Source organism: Ambystoma mexicanum, chromosome 3q (genome assembly GCF_040938575.1).
Source record: "Ambystoma mexicanum isolate Mex_15411 chromosome 3q, UKY_AmexF1_1, whole genome shotgun sequence".
In the NCBI taxonomy this organism is placed as follows: domain Eukaryota; kingdom Metazoa; phylum Chordata; class Amphibia; order Caudata; family Ambystomatidae; genus Ambystoma; species Ambystoma mexicanum.
In genome coordinates, this window is record NC_090926.1 from 66084107 (window position 1) to 66109863 (window position 25757).

The following is a 25757-nucleotide window of genomic DNA, read 5'->3' on the forward strand; positions in this document are numbered from 1 at the left end:
TGACGCAAGATGGAAGCTAATACTCCCTTTGGTAGAGGGAACAGGCAACTGTCAAGCGCCTAGGTTGTAGGTATTACATCCGGGATACCCTCATGCTTATTTTGTTATTTTGTTGTTTGGGAGTTTGGGGGGGTATGTACCGAGTTGTTCATGTTTATTTTGTTGTTTGGGAGTTGGGGGACGGGGGGGTTGCATGGGGAAAGGGGAGGAACTGTTTCAACATAGATCCAGCCTGTTAAGAGGCATCAAGACCCAGCTTTCGTGATGTGGAATGTAAACTGGGGGTGGGTCTCAACTATGCCATGGGGCTTCTCACGATATTAACATGTAATGTACAAGGAATGGGTCGGTTAACAAGTGGAGGGAAATTCTGGGATACTTGAAAAGATGGGGGGGATTCACATAGCATTCCTACAGAACACGCAGCTAACTACAACAGATCTGGAGATGGTCAAGTCGAGTTGGGGAGGAGAGGTACAGGGTGCCAACTTCTCTTCCTACTCCAGTGGGGTCTTAACGTGGATAGACAAAGGGATTCCCATACAGATCACTAAAGTCATTTGAGACGAGGAGCGAAGGACACTTATCTTGCTGGGGACTCTGGAAGGGAAGGAAATATGTTTAGTCAACAAATATGCCCCTAACATTGACAACGACAAATACCACCCTCGGGTAGTACAACTGATGGGGGTGTTACACAGACACAGGGAGGCGATATTGGGGGCGTGGGGGATTAAATTGGTTACTTTACCCACACCGTAGACCAAGGGTGCCCAACTGATTTTGACAGAGGGCCGAAAGTATCTTACATGATGGCTATAGTGGGCCGAAAAGTAAATGTGGGTGGGGCGGTAGGTGCAGCAGGGCGTGGCATGGCAGGAGGCTTTTTCAACCCCCAATGTTTATTAAACACATCGAAAAAGAATACGATTTTGAGGTGTAACGATTTTTATTTGTATTTCAAACTTACATTTTGCACTACACATGTTCCACTGTTATCATTTATTTCTATTTAGTTATTGCATATCGCCTGTTTAATTAAATTATATATATTTTATTGACCCTTGATTGGACATTCCGTTATTTTGGACTGCTATACTTTGCTGTTTGGGTTGCCCAAGAGGAGTATGGCCTTCGTTGAGTCAGGTTTCCACAAAAAGCAAAGGATGCACATCTTCTAACTGTGCCCGTTTTAGCTTTAATATTGGGTTCACTCTTGGAGTGCGACACTATGCCCCATGGCCCCCACCCCCTAACCAAACACTATGCCTCATGGCTCCTACCCCTCAACCAAACACTATGCCCCATGGCTCCTACTCCTCAACCAAACATTATGTCCCAGAGCCCACACCCCTCAACCAAACACTATGCCCCATGGCCCCCAACCAAACACTATGCCCCATGGCCCCCACTCCCCAACCAAACACTATGCCTCATGGCTCCTACCCCTCAACCAAACGCTATGCCCCATGGCTCCTACTCCTCAACCAAACATTATGTCCCAGAGCCCACACCCCTCAACCAAACACTATGCCCCATGGCCCCCACCCCTCAACCAAACACTATGCCCCATGACACCCACCCCTCAAGCAAACACCATTCCCCATGGCCCCCACCCCCAACCAAACACTATGCCCCATGGCCCCCACCCCTCAACCAAACCCTATGCCCCATGGCTCCTAACCCTCAACCAAACACTATGCCCCATGGCCCCCACCCCAACACTATGGCCATGGCCCCCACCCCTCAACCAAACACTATGCCCCATGGCTCCCACCCCCAACCAAACACTATGCCCCATGGCCCCCACCCCTCAACCAAACACCATGCCCCATGGCCCCCACTCCCCAACCAAACACCATGCCCCATGACACCCACCCCTCCACCAAATACCATGCCCCATGGCCCCCACTCCCCAACAAAACACTATGGCCCATGGCCCCCACCCCTCAACCAAACACTATGCCCCATGGCTCCCACACCCAACCAAAACACTATGCCTCATGGCCCCCACCCCATGCCCCCATACAGACCCGAACCCCCCACTCTCCAACTCAGCACACAAACTCACAAGCATACACCAATACACTATGCACCCATACCGACCCGAACCCCCATCCCCCAACTCAGCACACAAACTCACAAGCATACACCAATACACTATGCACCCATACAGGCCCAAACCCCCCACCCCAGCACACAAACTCACAAGCATAAACCAATACACTATGCATCCATACAGACCTGAACCGCCCCACCCCCACATCTCAACATACACTGCACATACATACAATAACACAACACAGATCTGAACCCCTCCCACCTCCATCTCAGCATACACTGCCCATACACATAAAAACAACACCCATACAGACCCGACACACCCCCCACCCCCCATCTCAACATACACTGCACAGACATACAAATACAAACGCCCATAAATACCTGACACCCCCACCCACCCCCATCTCAGCATACATTGCAAACATATGGCCTCCCGACACCCCCCCGCCCCCACCCCCGCATCCCAGCATACATACAAAAACAAAAAACACAGTCAGGACAGACCCGAGACACGGAACAAGTTACTGACCTGTAACTGTTGTTCTCCAGCATGGGTCTGGCATGGATTCACATGCTCATGAATATTCCCCGTCGTCAGGCTTTGAATCCTCGGTAAAGAAAAAATCAGTATCAGTTTCGTTTCGGATCTGTCTTTCTTAGTAGTAACCAATCACTGGTCTCTGGGTCATACTGCCCCCAGCCAATGACTGCCCTCTCCCTAAGCCCCTCCCCTGGTAGCCATCCTCAGATTTGGTAGCACGTAAAGTGGCAGTAGGACCAAGTGAAGAGCCGCAGAGGGAAAGGAGGGAGGGTTTGCATGTGAATCCATGCCAGACCCATGCTGGAGAACAACAGTTACAGGTAAGTAACTTGTTTCTTCACCAGCATGGGGTCTGGCATGGATTCACATGCTCATGAATATAAGAATACATAGTAGCACACACACGCGCAACCACGGGAGGTGGCAAGGCTCACCATTAAGCATTAATCAACTCAACATTAAGCATCTCTTACCTCCTCACCAGGCCCACCTTCAGGCGAACAGGTTGCGCAGCACTGCTTGGCCGACCCTGGACTCCTCCCTGGAATCCCGGTCGACGCAGTAGAATCTCGTGAAGGTGTGCGTCGACCTCCACGTAGCAGCCCTGCAGATGTCCAGCAGGCGCACACCAGATAGGAATGCCGTGGTAGCAGCGATCGCTCTGGTCGAATGGGCTCTCGGACGGCTGGGCAACGGTCGGTTTGCCAACCGGTGACAGTGCATGATGCAGCCGGAGAGCCATCTGGAAATGGAAGCCTTCGAGAGAGCCTTCCCTTGGTTCACAGGTCCAAAGTTCACAAACAGCTGTGATGTCTTCCGAAAACTCTTTGTGCGGTCCACGTAGAACTTCAGCGCTCTAGCTACATCCAGCGAGTGCAAAGTCCTCTCGGCCGGTGACGAAGTCGACTGGAAGAAAACTGGTAACACCAAGGGCTAGTTGAGGTGGAAGTCCGACGGCACCTTGGGCATGAAGGAGGGGTGCGACCTCAGCACTACCCTCGTCTCTTGGAAAGTCAAGTATGGAGGCTTGCAGGAGAGGGCCTGGATCTCTTCCACTCGTTGTGCAGAGGTGATGGCCACAAGAAACACTGTCTTCCACGATAAGTACTTCAACCGGGCCGAATGCAGAGGCTCGAATGGCGGCCCCATGAGCCTGCTCAGCACCACGTTGAGCTCCCACGCCGAGGCCGGAGCCTTCACCGGCGGGAATGAACGGAACAGTCCTTTCATAAACTCCTTCACCAGGCGATGGGACCACAGAGATGATCGCCCAGGAGTTCTGGTGTAGCGGGAAATCGCCGCTAGATGTATCTTGATCGAGGTATGAGCTAGCCCCACCTTAGCCAGCGATAGCAGGTACGGCAGCACTCTTGGGGCCGTAATCCATAGGGGGTTAATCTTCTGTGCGTGGCACCAGACAGAGAACCTCCTCCATTTGTGTCTGTAGCACTTGAGAGTTGAGGACGCCCTGGCTTTTGCAAGCACCTCCTTGCAGTCCGCCGGGATATCGTACCCTCCAAACTCTAGTGCTGCAGGCCTGCAAGTTCAGCGACCCCGGGTCGTGATGGAGGATGGCGCCTCCTTTTCTGGAAAGAAGACCCGCGTCCGTTGACAGTTTGACTGGGGGGGACGCTGACAAGTCCAGAAGGTCCGGGAACCAGATCTGCCTTGGCCACGCCGGTGCGACGAGGATCATCTGCACCGGGACCTCTTGAGTTGGTTGATAAGTCGCAGCAGCAATGGCAACGGGGGAAATGCATACAGGAACAGGCCGTCCCAGGGGAACAAGAAAGCATTGCCCATGCTCCTCGGCTGGGGAAACCTGCTGGCGAACCTCTGGCACTTGGAGTTCATTGCCGTCGCAAACAGGTCGATCTGGGGTTTGCCCCATCGTTGGAAGAGTCGATCCACTTGATCCCGATGCAGCTCCCACTCGTGGCACGAGCGCAGCTCCCTGCTGAGTGAGTCAGCAATGGTGTTCTTTATTCCTGCCAGATGGAAGGGCACCAGAAACATCCCCTGGGCGATGGCCCAGTGCCACAGATCCTGGGCCTCCTTGGATAGGGCTGGGGATCTGATGCCTCCCTGCTTCCAGATGAAGAACATCGTAGTGGTGTTGTCTGTGATGACTCTCACCACCTTGCCCTTGAGGGACGGAAGGAACGACCCAGAACACGGCTCAGAGCTCCAGGATGTTGATGTGGAGTGACCTCTCCTCCGGGAGCCAGAGGCCTCTTGCGTGGAGATCTCCGGTGTGCGCTCCCCATCTTTCCAGGGAGGCGTCCGTCGTCACCGACTCCTGATGTGCCGGGGTCTGAAAGTCTGTGCCCGCCGCGAGATGCGCACAGGTGCCCCACCACCAAATCGCTTGGTGGAAGGCCACGTTGAGCGGGATCCTGTCTTCGAAGCTGCCCGCTGCTTGTATCCAACGGGCGTCGAGGAACTCTTGCAGAGGACGCATCCACAGCCTGCACAGGCGCACCAGGTAGATGCATGAGGACATCATGCCGAGCAGGGACTTGATGGATCTCACCCTAGCCACGTCTGTGGCCAGCAGGCGCTGCACCTTGTCCAAGATAGCCTTCATCTTCTCCTCCAACGGAGAAGCCAATCGCGCAACTGTGTTGAGCTTGGCTCCCAGAAACAGTGCGACCTGCGACGAACCACGCGGGATTTCGAGTAGTTGATGGAGAATCCCAGATCCGTGAGCAGTTGGACGGTCTTTGCTGTGTGTTCGACGGCGAGTTCTCTTGTCCTTGCACGGATGAGCCAATCATCCAGGTAGGGGTAAACGTGGATCCCCTGCAGGCGCAGCCACGCTGCCACTGGTGCTAGGCACTTGGTGAATACCCTGGGCGCCGACTTCAAACCGAATGGAAGGGCCTTGAACTGGTAGTGCCGTCCCTGGATCACAAATCTGAGAAACTTTCGGTGTCCTTTTAGAATGGGGATGTGAAAGTAAGCATCCTCCAAATCCAACGACGACAGGAAGTCGCCCTCCTCTAGCTGTCCCAGCTAGAGGGTGACCATCTGTAACTTTTGGGCCTTGATGTACTTGTTTAACCGACGCAGGTCCAGGATGGGTCGCCAACCGCCTGTCTTCTTTCTGACGAGGAAGTATCGTGAGTACACTCCGGAGCCCCAGAGCCTCTTTGGGGCGAGCTTGATGGCTCCTTTCTTCAGCATCGCCCTTACTTCCAACAGAAGTTGAGGGACGTGGTTCTCCTTCCTGGCCACGGGAGGGATGCGGGGGCTCTTCTTTATAAATTCGAGAGTGTGCCCTTGGGCCAGGGCATCCAGCACCCAACGGTCAATGGAGATGGACTCCCACACGCTGACGAACTTCGGCAGCCGGCCTCCCACCGGGGTGCTCAGGTGGGGGCCCAACGCTACGGCCGGTTCAGTCCTGCTTGGCAGCGGACCTGCCGCCTTGACCTCCTTGGCGACGGCAACGAGATTCTCCTTACTTGCCTCGTCCTCTATTGGCCTCTTGCAACGAAGAGCGAGCCGCCTGGCGGTACGTCGAGGAGCCACCATCAAATCCTTTGGAGGCACCTTGCTTGCCTCCGGAGTTCCGAAAGGGCGGCCGGCGTTGCTGCAAAACTCCCAAGGCCCGAGCTGTCTCCGTGTCGGTCTTGATGGCCTGCAGCGATTTGTCTACTGTCTTTCCAAACAGGTTCTTCCTTCTTGACGGAAATCAGTCGCTTTGAGCCACCCCTGTCGCCGAAGGCAAACACCGTTGCCCAACTGGTGGAAACAGGTGTCAGCAATGTCCGTGGCCACCGTTATGGCGTGGTCTGACACCACCTCACCTTCCTGCAAGATCTCCAGGGCCTCAGCATCCAGTTTCTTCCCCCTCACCGTCCGGTGGGGAGGTCAAAGTTGAAGCCGCTGCCCCCGCCGCTTTCTTCTTGGCTGCCACCGAGACGACCGAATCAGGGGTCGGCTGGGCCCTAAGGCACAAAGGGGCGGAATCCGGGACCCTGTACTTCTTCTCGTACCAGTCCCTCTTGGCGGGCGTCGTGGACGGGTTCTTCAGGAGAGACAGCCCTTCGTCCCAGATGTCGTCAAGTAAAGGGACCGAGAGGACGTCTTCCTCTTGGCCTCAAGCCGTTGATAGAGGAAGCCTTCCTTCTTCTGTTCTTCGGGGCAGAGCTGGAAAAGCTTGGATGCCCTGGCAATCATGGCGCGGAAAGAGCCAATTTCGTCGGATGGGGAGGTCCAAGGGGGTGGTGATGGCAGGCCCATCCCGTCGTCACCACCGTCATCATCCGTCCCCGTCGTGGCTGTATCCGTTCCCGTTTCCTCCCTAGGATCAGGGGAAGGCAATGAAGGCTGAGAGGGCCGCGAAGGCATGAAGGGTGGGGGTGGATGAACTCTCCTCAGTTTGCCTGGAGGGCTTCCCGACGGTCCCGGTTCTGCTGGGTCGTCCGTCGTGGGTAAGGGTAACCTCGTCCTTATCTCCGTACATAAGGCTTGGATTGCCATCAAGATGGCCCCCGAGTTGTCCTGAGGCTCGGGCACCGGCTGCAAAGGACGCAACGGTTGCGGGGTGGAGTCCTCCTCCTCCACAGGCTCGTCAGCGCCACTGTTGCTCTCTTCGTCCACTTTGTTGGGATTCCTCCCGTGGTAACGGACCTCCTCGAACCTCTTGCTGAGGACCTTCATGACTCCAACCAGCTCCTCTTCAGAGGCTGAATCTGTGTCCGTGATGGCCACCGCCCCCCCCCCCTCTTTTTCCACTGGGGTTCTCACGGGGGTCTTATCGATGGGTTGAAAAGAGAAATCCCCCCGCGGTGGCAGGGAAACTCTGGTCCCCGAGGTCACCTCCACTGGGGTAGCCACCACAGGCTTCGCCAGGGCCGTCACAACTCCCTCGATAGAGGCCTTAGCTGGGTGAATCAAGGCCTTCACCACCTTGGGCTCGCTTGAGGCCTTCACCTTGGGGGGAGGTTCACCACCTTGCACCCACTCGGCTGACTCCTTTGAGATCGCCCGGGGCCTCTCCAGAAGCTTACCCGGATTCTCGGTGAAAGTGCACCCTGCCTGGCAGCCGAGGAGCCCGACCCTCTGGCGCTCCTGGTGCCTGCGGACTCGCGGTGCTTTGCCTTCTGTTGGGCCCCCGTCGCCGGGGCGCCCTCACAGGACTTAGAAGACCGCTTGGACGACTTCTTCTTCTCACCTGCTGGTCCCTTCTCCAGCCAGCTGGCGAGGTGGATCCGACGATCCCTCATAGTCCATTCCGACAAGTTCTTGCAAAACGCACAGTCCTTCTCCATGTGCTTTTTGTCTCTGTGAAGGCAGTAGAGACATCTCGAATGCTCATCCTCCTTCAAAACATTCTGTAATCCGCATCCAGGGCAGTTCCTGAACAGCTTGGATCCGGGCGTCGAGCTTCACTTGTCCTGGGCCATGTCCACGAGGTAGGCCTCAGATCTTCTGGAAACCTCCAAGAAGCGTAACTCGATGAAACTTCGCCCTTGAGGGGCGTAGAAAATTCTGAAATGTGTCCCTGTTGATCGGAAGTAGAAACGGTGGAGCTTGATGCTCGATTGACCGAAAAAATTTGATTAAATTCTTTGAAAAAAAAACGCAAAATGCAGTAAAAGCTCGAGAGCTATAGCACGAGGACTCCCAACACTTGAACGTGCTGTAAAAATCTGAGGATGGCTGCGAGGGGAGGGGTTTAGGGAGAGGGCAGTCATTGGCTGGGGGCAGTATGACCCAGAGACCAGTGATTGGTTACTACTAAGAAAAACACAGCAGAAACGAAACTGATACTGATTTTTTCTTTACCGAGGATTCCCACCTGACGACAGAATATTCATGAGCATGTGAATCCATGCCAGACCCCATGCTGGAGAAACACACAGCCCCCCCATGTACTTACCAGACGTGCTGGAACGCTGGTGAGGCTTCTGGCACTTCCGGCATCAAGCCTTACTGGCTACGCCAGCAGCAGTGCTGGCACTCCATTGGTGCAGCACACACGCACTACGTGGCTCGTATGAGCGCCGTGGTGTGTGTGTGTGCACTGAACAAATGAGGGCCAGTGTTTTGTCCGGCCCAGAAGACAACAAAGACTTTCCTAATGGAGGGCGCCCGATGCTGCTTGCAAGTTGCTGGGCTGTAAATTGTGCACCAGTGCTGTAGACGGATCAAATTCCAAAGCAAAATATAAGTCATTAGCATCAAAATCCATGAACCAAAGCGTATCGGACCTCGATTTAGTCAACCTAGCAACCTAGGCAGGAACAGGAACGCATAGATTACATACTAGTGGTCAGGGATCAGTTCTTAAATTTTAAGGAGGTCACCTACCTAGGGAAGACACTGTCTGATCATTTCCAACTGAAGGCCACAATGAACAGGGAGACAAAACGGGGGGCAATACCCAGCTGTAGACTTAGGGCGGAGTCGTTAAAAGATAACATTTATAGGCGAGAGATCCATCAAGCCATAGTAGACTACTTGGAATTCAACGAGGAGTCAGTGGGAAATTATGGAATAATCTGTGAGGTGTTCAAGGTAACTATTAGAGGGAAATACTTGGCCTCTATTTGCAGGATTCGCTCCACACTACAAGCTACTCTGAAGAACTCTGAGAACAGGATAACGATGTCAGAAAGAGAAGTGCCAAAAGGGTTCTCGTGTGGGGTAGAACTCCTGTGGGAACGTGTTCTCTGAGCCCAGGTACAAGAACGTTTGGGGAAACATGACTACACTCAATACACAGTGAAGATTCATGGGGAAAGAGACAAGGCCAGTCGCCTTCTGGCTTGGCTTTTCAGACAATATCGGCCATTACGTAGATCATATCAGAAGCAGCTGCCCTTGTCACAACACAAGAGGGCAGGGGTCCAATGGACGGTGAAGACATGATCGAGGTGCTAGGGCACGCCTGTCTGCCAAAGAAGCGTGCAGCAGCCGCAGAGGCAATGGAAGAACAAGTGACAAAGGGGAGAATAGAAATGCGATTGACTCCCTTGGGAATGGGAAAACGGCAGGGGCGGTGGGGTGGATGGCCTACCGGTGGAATTTAACAATACATATTCAGATTTACTGCCTCCCAAGTTGAAACAGCTCTATGATTTTGCTTCTCAGACAGGACCACTACCAGAGTCCATGAGGGAGGCAACAATAGCAGTGTTGCTGAAGCCCAGAAAGGACCTGTGATACTGCGAGTCATACCGTCCGATCTCACTGCTAAATATTTAGATTAGAAAATATTAGGCTAGGTGATGGATAATAGGTTATTGAAGCAGACCTCACACCTAGGTCACCAAGATCAATGTAGCTTTTTGTGGGGGAGGAACACGACCATGAACTTACAATGACACCAGCACAATATAGAAAGGGTGGAGAATGTGGAGGAGGAACTGGCTGTAGCATCGCTAGGTGCAGTCAAGACCTGAAATGGATACGATTAGTATTTCAAGATCCACTGGCAAGGGTGAAAACTGGCAAAGAAGTTTCTCCCAGATGGCAATTGGTGAGGGGCACATGACAAGGATGCCCCCTATAACCCATGTTGTTTGCCTTATCACTGGAACCCTTGGCGAGTATCTTTAGTGGATGGCAAACTACATTCTGTTCGCGGACAATGCTCTCCTATATGTACATAACCCAGGGCAACATGTTCCATACATGCTAGAAATGTTGCAACAAATAGGGAAACTGTCGGAATTTCAAATTAACATGGAGAAGTCGAAGGTCTACCCATTGGGCACTCTTAAAGGGAAACCACGGGGAGACCTACTGGAGGTGGGAATACGGTGGGAAACCAACTCTTTCAGGTACCTGGGATAACAGGTTCACCACACAGTGGCGGACAGATTTCAGTATAATGTAGGCAGGCCGCTAACTGGTTTGGAGAACAGCATAGGGTTCTGGAGGACATTTCTTCTGTCCCTAAAGGGCAGGATAGCAATATGTAAAATGATTGTCCTACCCATGTTGATGTACTTGTTCGCCAAAACACTTGAAAGCAAGATATCGGAAATCCTTTGGGCTCAGGGTCATTGTAGGGTGGGACTTAAAATGCTATGAAGTAGGTGCCAAGATGGGGGACTCGCCCTCCCCGATTTGGAGCTGCACTTCTTAGAATCCCAGTTACAAACTGCAACCAGGTCGGATTTCAGGGCTGCTGGAATTGATAGCTAATTCATGGGAAAGCCCAAAAAGCACAGGGATGGAAACGCTTTGGAGAGAAGAGGGGGGATTTGAGACATTGGGCCTCATTACGACCCTGGCGGTAAGGTAACAACGGCGCCGGTAGTGCTACCGGTGCGGTTACCTCACCGCCTCATTACGAGTTCTGCTTGCGGGTGCCGGACTACACGTGTGGTCTCATCAGGCGTGCAGACCGGCACCCGTGAGCAAACCAGGATGGTAACAACAGTCCCGTTATGAACGGGACCATTGTTACCATCCTCCCCATTCCCATTGAGCCCTATAGGGGCTCAATGGGAATGGGGACGTACCGGGTCCGGGTCCCGCGAATGGGAATTACCGGGCCCGCAAAGGTCGGAATGGCCCGGTAATTCCCATTTTTCGGGACCCGGACACGAGTTTGGGGGTAGCCATGCCGGTAAAAACGGCATGGCTACCTCCAAACTCGTAATGAGGCCCATTGTGTAACACGGGTGGTCCAACAGGTATGGAAAATAATGTGTACTAAATTAACAAAAAAAGGGATGTGCTACAGCCCTGACAATCCATTGAGAGCAGACGCCAAGATAGCAGGAATCATAGGGGATATTGGTGAAACTAGATGCGTCCAGGCAGGATTTCTGTCAAGAAATTGGTGGAGGCATGCCAGAGTGGCTGCAGCCATTGCATTAGGGTCATCATGCCTTGGCGTTGGCGCTCCTGGAGGCCGCAAGCTACATTTCTCAGACCTCCCTGGGATCCTGTGGCTCTGTGCGTGCAACGCAGCAGCTGCACATTTAAGGACACCGTCCGCCCATGCCAGATACGGATTATTGAGAATCATGGCATGGGCGAACGCGCCACTGGAGAGAGACAGAGGCTAGGTTAGGCAACGGCAAGTACTGGGAAGGAGAGCGAGGACCCGGGCCATGAAGTGGTGACGACGGGGAGCACTTGTGCACTTCTGCAATCTACACCATCATCTGGACTGCCTCACGGGGTTCCCAGACTACAGCTAAGTGCCTCCATCGCATTTGTTCAATGTATTCTTTGATTCTACATTCCATTAGCGCGCATGCAGCAACTGGTACACATGGCTGTCTCATATTTTTTGCTTCGCTCCTGAATTACGAACGGGCACATTTTTTGGGACTCAGTTATTGACACTGCAGGAAGAAACGTGTGAAGTTAAACACATTAACCAGCCAGAGTGGGCAGAGATTGGGTGAAGAATGGTTGGCTTGCAACAGGTCATGTGTTTTGCCTATCAGGCCATGAATCATGTGGGGAGAACCCCCAGTTGTATGTTCCATCACGCTTGCAATTTCCATTTTATGTTGGTTCCGTTCACCATCATGTGCTCACTGTGCTTTGTGTATTAGACCAGCTAATGCTGGTTGTTCATGTTGTATTGGAAATTAATGTCAGTCTATGATTACATGTTAATTACTCCAAAAGGAGATTCAGGGGAAGAGTGCTTATGCAAGTTCATATTTCAGGCAGGTTAGGCAACAAGTAGGTGAGGTCAGGTTGCAAGGATATGTATTACATGATGTTAAGGTGTGCTTTTTCCTAAACTCCCACCTACCCATCCAATCTTGTTACCCTAATCCTCTTTCTAGTTTCCCTAATTCGCCCTTCCCATCCACAACCTCTCCCTAATCCCCCCCCCCCCCCCCACCATTGGCTGCTGCATAGTTACCTGTACCTCCAACATCAGGAAACCATGCCAGCCACGGTTGGAAGGTCGATCCCTTTCAGCTTTTGTGCTTTGGGAGAGGGTGTTGATGCTCTCCCTTTTATGGTCTTGACAATTTTAGACGAAAGGGGACTTATTTGAAGGAGAAAACCCATTACCCTTCACAAAATGGGCTGCAAAGTTTCGGAGGCCCGAGGGACAGTTTGTTAACTTTGCACGATTAGTTAAGGCTCTGGTGATTAAAGAGCTCCACGCCAGAAGAGCCCCCAACCACACCAATCATTCATACTATATTAACCATAGGTACTGAACGACACGCAATATCATGATTATACACAGCATTACAGGACAGTGGCACATCACCCCATCTGAGGTGAAGGAGAAGTGGGAAAGGGATATGGCAGAGAAGTGGGAAAGGGATATGGCGGAGACGATCAAGGAAAAATCATGGTCTAAGATCTGTTCACGAATTGGCACGGTAACTAGAAATGCCCGATTTAAGTTAATTCTATATTTCACGCCACGTCTACATGATCCCCCAGAAACTACATATGATAAGGTAGGGCAACACAAACCGATGTCTGAGATGCAAGAGAGAATCAGCTGGGTGTTGGCACATGGTATGGGAAGGCCCAATAATACAAAACATCTGGCATGAAGTGATTATCAGAGTAAAGAACCTAATAGGGAGACAATTTGAATGCATCCCTAAGATCTGTTTGCTGGGGGTCGTCCAGGCAGTAAAAGAAGGAGGCATACGAAGTAAATAGCCACCTTCCGCCTTTTATTAGCGAGGAGCCGAATGGCCATCTCCTGGAAGTGCTCCAAGGGACCCTTGTTAGGCCAATGGCTACAGGGTCTGCTGAAATGGGTAGCGGTGGCGGAAGCGATAATGCATGAGCAAGGGTGGAGCGAGGAATCGAATGCCCCGGAAATGTGGTGGGGAACTCTTCTCAATGACTTTAAAACATCCCCAGATGATTTACTACCTTAAAGGAATACGAGTATATGGATGTTAGACAAGAACTTTATGTTTAAAATGTTGACAAACGGGAACCTACAGGAAAAAGTGACATGTATTCATCTACACCCAACAGGTAAGCATAAGTGGGCTTTTACATGGGTCTAGGTTGGAACAAAGGGGTTGGGGCTTCTTTGATTGGATAGATTCTGATGTTTTTTTCTTGTATTAAAAACAACGTTTTCAAGTCCTTGGATATTCATTTACTGCTTCTAAAACTCATGTCACAGAGGTGTGGCCAGAGGTAGAAGTCAGACGTGCCTCCTTAAGGACCACGTTTACTTTCTGCAATTCTTGACTAATTGTCTACCATTGATCCACCTTGTACCTGCTTAAGGGCCTAGTGAGGGAAAGTGTGTAAAAGTAATTATTTCTGCCCGCACCACACACCAAGAAGTGGAATGCATGGTGTGGGCAGGAAATGCCGGCAAGGGCAAATGAAGGAGAAGCACTGTTCTCTCACCACTGCTCACCCCAAGTCATTGTTGCCACACAGCTCCTCTTGCCCTCTCCGTGACTCCCCAAAAGAATCAATGTTTTAAGGAACCAGGAAGAGAAGCTTACTAGCTGAGAGAGCCTGCAAGTGGTGGTGCAGGGCTCGGAAGGCCTTACAAAACTCACAGACTTCAGGGAATTTAAGCAAAGACGGGTGGCAAAGGTTGAGGCTGTAGGTAGGCGAATGGGGCCATAAGCAGCATATGACGGCAAAACCTGGGCATTTTAGGATATATCTAGCATGTACTTAATGCAACAGGAGTATGAGTTTATACTTGTGTGGATGCAACATGCATTTCTATATGCGATTTCTTTTTCGTCTGACCAATAAAATTATCTTGTTTAGGTTGTTTGATTTGTTTAATTATTTCAGTTTTTTTTTTAATAAGCTCTATCACGTTCTTTTATTTGCAGCTAATAAGAACAGACTTAATTGCAATGGTCAATTGCTGCTAGTGTGTTATGCGTCTTCTACTTCGATTCCTTTTCCAAAGTAACTGTACCATGTAATTGAGGCAGTAAAGCTACAGAGGCAGCAATTCTGTGCGGGGCACCAGAGGTGTCACATGGTACGGACATTGCAGTGTGAGGACTTGAGCAGACGGGAATGGAAAGTTATAATGATGATATGTGGTATGTGTGATGGTCAGAAATGAAGGCAGGACACAAAGTAGTCATGTTTTTGGTTAAAGACTTATTTAAATTAAATTGGGTTGAGAAAATGTCTCTCTGACCCCATTCTAAAGAGGAGTTTCCCTACCTAAAAACCAAAAACTAAGGATCTGTCTGTCTGTCAGGATGCCAATAACTGAAAAGCCGTTCTATCACGAGTTGGGCGTTATCCCGACTGGGATACCGCCCAACCGTATTTGTGTTACCGCCCAACCCTCCGGCGCTATTACCTCCGGATCACGGGTTGGGCAGTAACTGTAATTCCCCAATGGGTCCATCCAATGGGGAATTTTGGGTGCAATTACCGCCGGCGCTATTACCGCACAGTAATTGCACCAAAAATTGGCATTTTCGCAGCGAATCTACCCCCAGCTTAGAGCTGGAGGTAAATGCTGCCAGCCGGATATTGGGCGGACCCTTAAATGCAGTGCTTATAGCGTTATCACTGCATTTAAGGGCTACCGCCCAACTCGTGATGAGGCCCCTTGTGTCCAAAATATCCTATCCTGACCCTCACATTACAAACAAAACAATAGAGTGAGAAAGGGAATGTCTTCAACCTGATATTGGCAAAAAAAGTGTAGACTAGTTCCAACGAAAATGTTTTCCAAGGAGAAAGACCTTGGACCCAGAGGGTGGTTCCCTTCACCTGGATTCTGAAATGTGATGGCAATGTCTCTCTTACTAACAGTCCCTTTGTGTCTCTCCTTGATTCACAATGTTCCTGTTAGGCAACAAGTTCGGTAACAGTCTTTCTTTAATACAAGTTTCTACTTTGTCTTGCAAACACTGTCTTTCTTTAGTATTTTTTGCAGCTTTGCAACTCGCCTGGTATACTCCCCTGCCAGGACTCTCTATGCAATTCCAACTGGTTGGTGTACTCTCCTGCCAGGATTTCCCTTGTGTTTCAATTGCCTGGTATCCTTCCCTTGCCAGAAATTCTTATGTGTTTCAGAGTTCCTCTGTATCACCAAAACTGCATATCCCAGTCTTGGCTCGGTATATCTGTCTGCGGTAATGTTCATTCAAACTTTGCCCCACACTTGCATCTCATGCATCCGTATCTTATTGGGGCTTGAATCTGTACTTTATCTTTTTCTGCATTAAAACAGCATTCAAACAATCTTCTTGTAGTTTCTGTGTTAGCAATCTCATAATATTCCATTTGTCGTTGGCACAGTCGCTGGGACACCCCGCGGTCCCCACTTGCTTTGGGTTGACTCACTGGTTCTCTCCAGCGCCTCCAGTCCGGTTCAAGCTTCTGCCGCTCGCTTTACACTCTGGATTGTGCAGAACGCTCCCGGCGTCTCCACGGCACATCCTGCTCGCACATTGTTTCTCCTTCTATCTCAGCAGACACCTCTGCTCCGCCACTCTGGTACCGGTCTCCAGCAGTCGAAAGCCTCTGCATAGGAACCCACATCTTCTCCTGCATTGCCTCCCTCAGTAGTGCGGTTGCCATCTTTAAATGTCCCACGCATAGGTAATTCTGTAGAAAAACTAGTCTGCAAATTGAGCTGCAGGCTCCTGATACCTTGCACCAACACCTTCATCCTCCTCTTCTCAGTACTTGAGTGATTATGGTATTTGGAGTCCATAGGTGTCATTGAACAGTTTTTCTCAGGGGTTTTACATGAGAGAATATTTTCACATAAAGGTATATCAGAAGGAAAAAGGGGTTTGTTGGAGCTTAATTTGTCTAGGTCATAGATGAGGGTTTGACCTAAAGAATATTGGGAAGAGGTTTCTTTACTTCCTCTGCAAGGGGGAACAGACAGCTGACAATAGGCCATTAAGGTCTTGGGCAGTAGAGGGCCTTCCTCATGGGAAAGGGAGGGATACTTACTGCGTCTTGTCCAAGAAGTAATGACATCTCCCTGGTAGTTGTCTCCTCCGATGTGATCCTCCCTCATTTCCAGGATCAGGCATCGGCTGCCGTCCCCTAGCCACATGCGAAGAGGTCCCCGCCGGGGAATCCGTGATGACTCCATTGGATTCATCACAGATGACAGATGCCGATTCTGTTCATCTCTCGGATGGGAGCCTTTCAGCAGGATTTCAATCATGTGATCGAGACATTGGGAACATCTGTGTTGACGACGTACTTATGAGCCCATACATGATAGGGAAGCTGCCTCTTAAGGAAAAGTCAATGCATTTTGATTTTCGAAAATATCCTTTTTAGTTTCACTTTCGACATTGGGTTGTGACCCATGTAGGTGGAGGTCTGGTGGATGGAGAGGGCAGTTGTGGGTTGATCTGGTAGAGTGAACATGTAGCTCAGAATTGTCTTTCAAATCAATAAAGCCGTCTTTGTTTTTGCTACTACCTGAAAATGTTGGCTTGAGCTTTGTTTCTCCAGCACTTGGAATGGAGGCACAATACCTAAGCATATGAGGCACAACATACCATATAATTGGCAGCCCCCAGGTACATGACGGGTCTACTTGAGCATAGAAGGATGTGGCTATGATACTGAATTTTGGGCATATGGTACTGAACTGGCAATTTAGGTTCTACTAGGCAGAGAACTGAACATACGAGGCTGCACAAGAAAATGTGATTGTGTCTGGTTATATGATACTATAGTGAACTTGGCATACTAGTCTGTTCAAAAGGAAATTATTCTTTTCCTGTGTATATTAGGCTGTACTTATGATCGGAGGATGTCCCCAGCATAGGATCATTGTACATGATGCTGCACCAGGCAAGCTACGCTGCACTTGGTTCCAGGAAACTCTACCTGGTATATAATGGCAGGACCCATGGCATAAAATGGCTGTGTAGTTGTAGAATATCATAGCAGCAGCCATAGCATGTGATCGTATCATCCTGGTAAAAACATATTTGGTAGCTAAAACAATATTTCATCTTTCTCTAACCTTTTTGTTTTCTCAAACTTCCATAAAATGGGTTTAATCCCCCTCCCTGTGTTCATGTCCAGTTGTTCCTAAACCAACAAGTGTTTATGAATTAAATCAGCATGGGGATGGTGTCCGTGCTGTCTTTGAGGTAAGAATTCATTTGGTTCACAAAAGGTTTCAAGAAGAAGTCCGTGTAGACTGATAGGGGTTCGAAAATTGAGTCACAAGCCGATACGATCGGTCTTCCAGGAGGTTTTTGTAAGTTTTTGTGTATCTTTAGCAGTATGTAGAACGCTGGGATTCGCGGGTTAGCTTTATTGAGGAAAAGATGCTCATCTTACTTACAAAAACCTCCTGGAAGACCGATCGTATCGGCTTGTGACTCAATTTTCGAACCCCTATCAGTCTACACGGACTTCTTCTTGAAACCTTTTGTGAACCAAATGAATTCCTACCTCAAAGACAGCACGGACACCATCCTCATGCTGGGGACCATCAACATGGAACAAGATTACATCTTAGCCACCCTGGATGTAGAGGCCCTCTACACTTCAATCCCACAACTAGAGGCGTTAGAGGTATTGAAACTCTTTCTGGATAAAAGAAATGACACCGAAACCGTCCCTACAGACTTCATACTAGAATGTGTGAGACTTGCAATGACCGAAAATGTCTTTCTATTCAAAGACCAATTGTACAAACAAATCAAAGGGGTCAGCATGGGGGCCACCTTTGCACCAGACATTGCCAACTTGTACATGGCACGTTACGAAACCGAAAACGTCATGGCAGACACTAATCCCTACAGAAACAACATCAAGCTGTGGAAAAGGTACATCGACGATGTGCTCCTCATCTGGCAGGGGAACCAACAAGACCTAACTTCATTCTAGGAATGGCTCAATCTATGCAATCCTCACATCAACTTCACGATGCACTGGGACTTCCACGGGATTGACTTCCTAGACCTCCACATCTACAGGTCAGGAGACTATCTATACACAGAATTATTTTGGAAACCTACAGACCGGAACACCTTACTACACTTTGGAAGCTATCACCCTCAAGGTCTGAAATATAACCTGCCCTACGGACAGTTCTTGAGGATTAGGAGGAATTGCACCAACCGTGACACATATGAGAAACACGCCACAGATCTACAAAACCGCCTTCTCAACAGAGGCTACCCGAGGAAATCCGTGAAACACACAAGCAAACGAGCAGCAAACACGGGCCGTACTATCTGCCTCACCAAAACCACCAAAAAAGAACTGGACAGACTGGTATGCGTGACAACCTACAGTCCCCTCAGCAATTTGATAAAAAAGACAATCAAGCAGCAGTGGCCACTGATCAAGAACACTGGATCTCTCCAAAAAGTGCCCCTTTTTGCCTTCAAGAAAAACCGCAACATCAAAGAGTCACTCTTCCATACGTTTCTTGAAACTCCAAAACAACCCAATACTCTATGGAACTTACCACCTGTCCAAGGACACTACGATGTGGAAAATGCATGGCCCGTCAGTTCACCGAGACAACCAAAGTATTCACACACAAAGAGATCTTGTGGACCTTACAGGATCACACGAACTGTAATACCAAACAAGTTATTTACACCATTGAATGCCCATGTGGACTTCTATATGTTGGGAAAACCATGAGAGCTGTGAAGACCCGAATTGGGGAGCACCGGTCTTATATAAAAAACAAGGTACCGGACAAACCACTAGTGGAACACTACGTTAAGAAGAACCACACCAACATGGATATAAAGTGGTGTGTCTTACAGAAAGTGAACACCAACCGTAGAGGTGGAGACATTGACAAAACCCTGACCAGACTAGAACAGAAATGGGTCCACAAACTACGAACTGTCAAAGAGGGTTTGAACATAACTGTAGAGTGGAAGCATTTCCTGTAAAATATGGCGACAGTATGTATGTCCTATGACAGAACACCCGTCTACAGCAATGTATTTTATACAATATGGCTGCAGATGCTCTCTGAGAAACCACATCCACCTTGCATCTGGCCAGACTTTCATACAGATCCATTTTCTAAAAACAAGAATTTGCACTGTGTAACAATTTGTTTTTTGATTTTGTGTCAAATCGTTTTTTTAAAAAAAAAGTTTTTAAAGTAATTACATCTGTAAATTGATATAAACCCTTGATGTCATATACCTGTCATAAACAACATGTGGGAATGAAGTAACAATAGGCCTGATTCTATACTACATGATAGCTGACACCCAAAGGGATTGACAGTGGCTGACATCATCATCATGCGCCACACCCTCCATGGCTTGCATTTTGGCCCTACTGACTGCCTGCATTAACTCTAAACAGGCAGTTAGGTAGTCACCCCACCACAGGGCCCTTGTTCTTCAACACAGCCCTAGCCCCAGACACCCAATTGGATTGACAGGGGCTGACATTATCATCCTGCGCCACACCTTGCATGACTTGCATTTTTGCCCGACTGACTGCCTGCATCAACTCTAAACATGCATCTAGGTAGTCACCCCACCAAAGGGCCCTTGTTCTTTAACATGGCCCTAGCCTGCATTCTACACATTTGCATCCTCGACATCTGAGATGACACACTGCTGCTTCAACGATCTTGTCAGCTGAATGCACTGGCAATAGGTAAGCTCTACTGCACGCGGCTTTATGCACAGAAACTGGTAGGCCTACCCTCACTTTAAGGAATCTCTAAACAGTATGACTCTGCACATTTGAACGCCCATAGCCCTTCGTGCCACCTACACCATAGGCTGCATGTTAGTGTTGTGGCACCGTAATCCAGAACTTGCACAGCCCACATAGATCACGGTCCACCCTTCCCCCCCAGGACCGTTGAGAAGGGGCACTCTTTTTAATCACATTGTATTAAATACAGATTTGCACTAATTTCTCCGTGCACTTGATAAATGGCATTTGTGATTCCACAGAAGCCCTTTTTATCCCATTTAAGCACACTCCACGTTTAGTGGGACCACTACTAGGTCTACTCTCACCAAATCTGTTAAGACCTACACCACCACCTCCCTAGTCACACACTAACTATGGGCTAGAGAGGAACCGCCCCCTTGGGGCACCATTTAGTAATCCTACCTCCTTATGACCGTGACCGCGCCTGTTGACAAGATGACGACTGCATCCTTAAGAAGTGGATCCTTCCACCTCTTAATCTGAGCCACTAAGTTCCTCGGATTTGGTAAGCACCGGCATCCGCCTTACATAGTATTCATAACTTCGCTCTGCTAGATCTTTTGCTGACCACGTACATCCTGACACGTTCTTTGTCTGTTTCACTCCTACGGACCACATAGGACCCTGCACTCGTAAAGACACTCCTGTCCTGATGAAGGCCTACACCATTAGAGCTCACCTAGCTCCACGCAAAATGTCCGAAACACTGTCGTGTTGAAATGTATTATATGATGTTGTTCAACTCTTGTTTGTGCCCACTACCTGTCTATGATTCCACGGAATTCTCTAAGCTTCCTTCCCAAGGAACCTATAGAGAATGAACAAACCGTACAAGTAGATGTCTCAAATATTGACTACTTGATCATTCATACTTAGGTACTACACTTTGTATGTCCTCAAATGTGAATGTCCTATGTTTTTCAAAAATAGCAGTGTATCACTACACCACTGCACTTCAAAATAAAACCCTTTTGTGCAGAAGAACAGTTTCATGAGAATTCTGCGACCACCCACACAAGGGGTTACCCACTCAGGGTATAGCAGTGGTTACTCTTCAGCAGAGATCGACCTGATCTTGCTCATTCGTTTGTGGATTCCATAGGAATCCAAACGCTGTCTTCTAGGCATAAATGATAAGCTTCATACTCTTTTTGCCAAACAAAGTGCAAAAATAAGGCCTGTTTTGGCACTCCATTGTGCAAATGATTAAAACTGCATGGATAAGAACTCAACACCTAACTGTAATGTTTGTGGTCCCCTCTATGCAATTATCACTTTTTGTAAAATTAACAAGGCACACCTTCAAGTAAAAATCAGGTTTAGAGCAGAATGCATGACATTTTTAGGAGTATGACTTTAGGGTGCAGAGTAATGGGATGGGGCCATGCAAACATCCGAATATTCTGGTAACAGCAGCTCTGCGCCATTTACTCACCTCTGGGACCGCAGAGGTCTTCGATTCCCATAGTGTTCTGGTGGTCCAGGCAATAGGGTTCTTCCTCCTCTTTAATGTGGACGGAAATAACATCATGCCCTGCTGTAAAAAATAAAGTATGATAATATAGCACAAACAAATTAATATTTTTCAAAAGGAGAGATTCTTTGTAGAAAAGAATATATGATTTTTGGTCAACTTCAAAAGTAAGCTAAAACCAAAATGTGTGCTATATAAATGATCCTACTCACTCAAACAGTGTTATAAAGGAGCTGCCACTGACTGTCATAAGATGTTTATCAAAGGGAATTACTGACATGTTTTGCACCAAAATTGGATAATTTCTTGAAACCTGCTATCATTCATGGACAATCACATGTTTCTGCCACTCACTTCCACTCTCTTACAGACACTGGCAAGGGTTCACAGATAGAGCCGAGAAACATTTGGGAGAGTTCAACGATGCAGCTTGCAGACAGCGGGCAGGGCTTAATGATGCAGCCGTCAGACACAACACATGGCTCAGTGATGCAGACACTGCACCAGGTTCAAAGATCACGTAACAGACACTGTACCAGGTTCAATTATGCAAGTAACAGGCACTGCACCAGGTTCAATGATGCAGGTAACAGACACTGCACAGAGTTCAATGATGCAGGTAACAGGCACTGCACCAGGTTCAATGATGCAGGTAACAGGCACTGCACCGGGTTCAATGATGCAGATAACAGGCACTGCACCGGGTTCAATGATGCAGATAACAGGCACTGCACCGGGTTCAATGATGCAGGTAAAAGGCACTGCGCCGGGTTCAATGATGCAGGTAAAAAGGCACTGCACCGGGTTCAATGATGCAGGTAAAAGGCACTGCACCGGGTTCAAAGATGCAGGCAACAGGCACTGCACCGGTTCAAAGATGCAGGTAACAGGCACTGCACCGGGTTAAATGATGCAGGTCTCCCATCACGAGCCATAGCCCAGAATCTGTAGTTTTTGAAAGAAGGGTGCTAGCTGACTTAGTGGATCTAGAAAAGACCCACTCACCGCATACATTTCAAAATTGTTCCGCTGTCCAGAAGAAAGCCTTCGAATCACTTAAAAATAATAAATCTATAGTCATTCGAAAGGCAGATAAAGGTGGAGCAATAGTTCTCATGAATCGTAAAGATTATGCGAATGAATGTCTGCGACAATTGGCAGATATTACTTTCTATAAACCTATCACGCTTGACCCCACCACTCGATTGAAGAGTTTAATATCCCTCAAAGTAGAGAAGGCCCGAGATAGAGGGTGGATCACATGTAAAGAAGCAGATTTTCTTGTTAAACGCGATCCTAGCATCCCCTTGTTTTATATTCTCCCGAAAGTCCACAAAACATTGACAAATCCCCCGGGGAGACCCATTGTTTCCGGAACTAATTCCATTCTGGAACCTTTGGCAAAATGTGCAGATTCTTTTTTGAAGGGTTTTGTAAAGGAAATGCCATCTTACATTCAAGACTCGATGTCTGTAATTAATTTAATTGAGAATTTCCCTTTCAATCCAAATGAAGATATCATGGTGACTCTAGATATCGTCTCATTGTATACGAAAATTCCTCAAACTGCAACACTCGACGTAATAGAGGAGTTACTTTACACTAAACGAACTACAGGTATGACGCCTAATTCGTTTATTTTATGGTGTACTATGTTGTCATTGACAGAGAATTATTTTCAGTTTGATGGACTCTTTTTCCAACAGGTCCATGGGACTGCTATGGGGTCTGCCGTAGCTCCCTCCCTGGCTAATCTATATGTAGACTTTGTAGAACAAATGAGTATCTATAGTGATAACAACATATATAAACAACACATCACGGTATGGAAGAGATATATCGATGACGTGCTATTAATTTGGCACAGAGATGAGGTTACCCTTTTAGCTTTTTTCCATTGGCTAAATAGTGTTAATCCTTTCCTTAAATTTACCATCAACTATCAAAGGAATTCAATAGACTTTTTAGATCTGACAATTATTTCGGACCAGTCTACACGACATTTAACCTTAAAACCATATCATAAGGCCACAGACCGGAACTCATTATTAAGATATGGCAGCTTCCATCCTAAGGCATTGAGAGATAACTTACCATTTGGCCAATTTCTTAGGCTCAAACGGAACAGTAGTAGCAAGGAAATATTTATGTCTGAAGCCCGTAGTCTGAACCAGAACTTGATCCATCGAGGCTATCCAGCTAAAATTGTAAAGAGGTCCTTTAAAAGGGCATCGAATAACCATCGCGATGCCCTTTTAAAATATCGGTCGAAGGCAGTCTCCAATACTAACCATCTAGTTTTTGTTAGTACATTCAATCATTTATCTAACGAGGTGGTTAAGATAATAAAAAAACACTGGCATCTACTAGCACAGGCGAAAATACCTATCCCAGTTCCCTGTGTGCTTTTAAACGAGGTCGTAATATCAAAGAACTGGTCAGTAGAAATGACATCAGTATTGGAGATAATGACCAAATAACCATTACTCAACAATGGGGTATGCCTAAACCCAAAGGACACGCACCGTGCGGGGCCTGTGTATGCTGTCAGTTCACTAGTCGAACTACAGAAGTGGACATTGGGTTACAAAGACCATGGGAACAAAAGATGTTCTCGAACTGCAATTCCCAAAATGTAATATACGCTATATGGTGCCCATGCCCAAAACTATATATTGGTAAGACAGAGCGTAAAATTAAGATTTGCATCAATGAACATAGAAGCTGTATTAGGACCAAGAATCTTACTGCTCCTATGGTAGGCCATTTTATGATGCGTGATCATAACTGCAATGACCTGAAATGGACTGTGCTAAAGAAACTTCCCATTACTAATAACAACCGTGCTGATAAACAAACATTGTCCAGAGAAGAACTTAAACTCATCTATATGAGCAATAGCCATGTAGTTGGCCTTAATGAATTAATCAACTGGAATATTTAAATACACACAATTTAAATGTATTTCTCAATCTTTCTTTTGGAAATAATGAATTAGCTGATTATTCATAATATGAAAATGAGTTCTATGCACATTTAGTTAAGTTACCTACCGGCTATTACACGATGAGCTGCGAGCTATTGGAACATTGAGACTTCACAATAATGTTCGTTCGCGCCCGCGTTATATTAAACATGAATTAAGTGACGGCTATTGTTGTGAGACGCTAACATTACAATAGGGCTCATTAATGTTCAGTTTGCAAAGATGAACAATGAAGTTAGCCTCACACAGATGTTGAAAACGTAGCAATCACTAAGTATTTATTAACGATCCCTGATACCTAATCAGACGTGATACGCCGTGGTCACGTGACTATACGTTTGACCATAGAGCGTATTTAGAGTCCTAGTACCGTCATGTTGCTGGCGCCGGCGATCCATAGAACCGCCGACTAGGTACACAACGGACGCACGATATAGGTAAGCTAACAGGCAGTGTATAACGAACGATACCCTGAGACCGAGATAATAATTCTGATCAGACGTGTTGGTAATCCCGATAGCGTTGATAGTGTTCAGCTACAAGCACGGCTTTTAATGGAATCGAATTGTAATCTAGTTTGGAGTTAGCACTTTCGAAACTAAAGCATAGTTCCCGCTTTTTTTCAATACTGTCTATACAGATTCGGTCCATACCGATGAATACAATGGGAGGAGAAAACACCTTACTGTGTGTCCACGATACCGTAAAGTCACAATGACGCTCCACATAACGATTATCAGTACAGATTGCTGACTCTGACAGGTAGGTGCCTGTAACAATCTCTGCCTTAGATAACGGGATAGAGTGCATTCACAATACATCTGGTTGCATACTCTTTTTATACTTAAGTTGATATTTTAAAGGAGCTCTAATGGCCTTTATGGTATTTCCTGTCTATCTTTTTCTTATCTTTAGAGTCGGTCCATAATCAATCGGATATTTGATAACCCCTATTACAAGGGGGCTGATAGCAGCCATTTCTAATTAAAATAGTAAACTGCCACTGACTGATACTCAGAAAAATGAAATGAAAATCTGACAGAATTGGAATCTCTCTTTGAGCTGTGAGTTCCCTA

At 47.9% G+C, this 25757-nt stretch overlaps 1 protein-coding gene across 2 annotated transcripts in view; it reads right to left on the reverse strand.

The window, feature by feature from the left end:
- Nucleotides 1-25757, reverse strand: part of LOC138582128 (zinc finger protein 282-like) — a 94100-nt gene that overhangs the window by 21575 nt on the left and 46768 nt on the right. The window contains exon 6 of one of the 2 annotated variants that reach the window (XM_069653133.1): nucleotides 21657-21755. In XM_069653133.1, the coding sequence (XP_069509234.1) occupies nucleotides 21657-21755 (99 nt within the window). Of the gene's footprint in view, nucleotides 1-21656; nucleotides 21759-25757 lie in introns of both variants that reach the window. The other variant, XM_069653132.1, reaches the window with a different exon arrangement.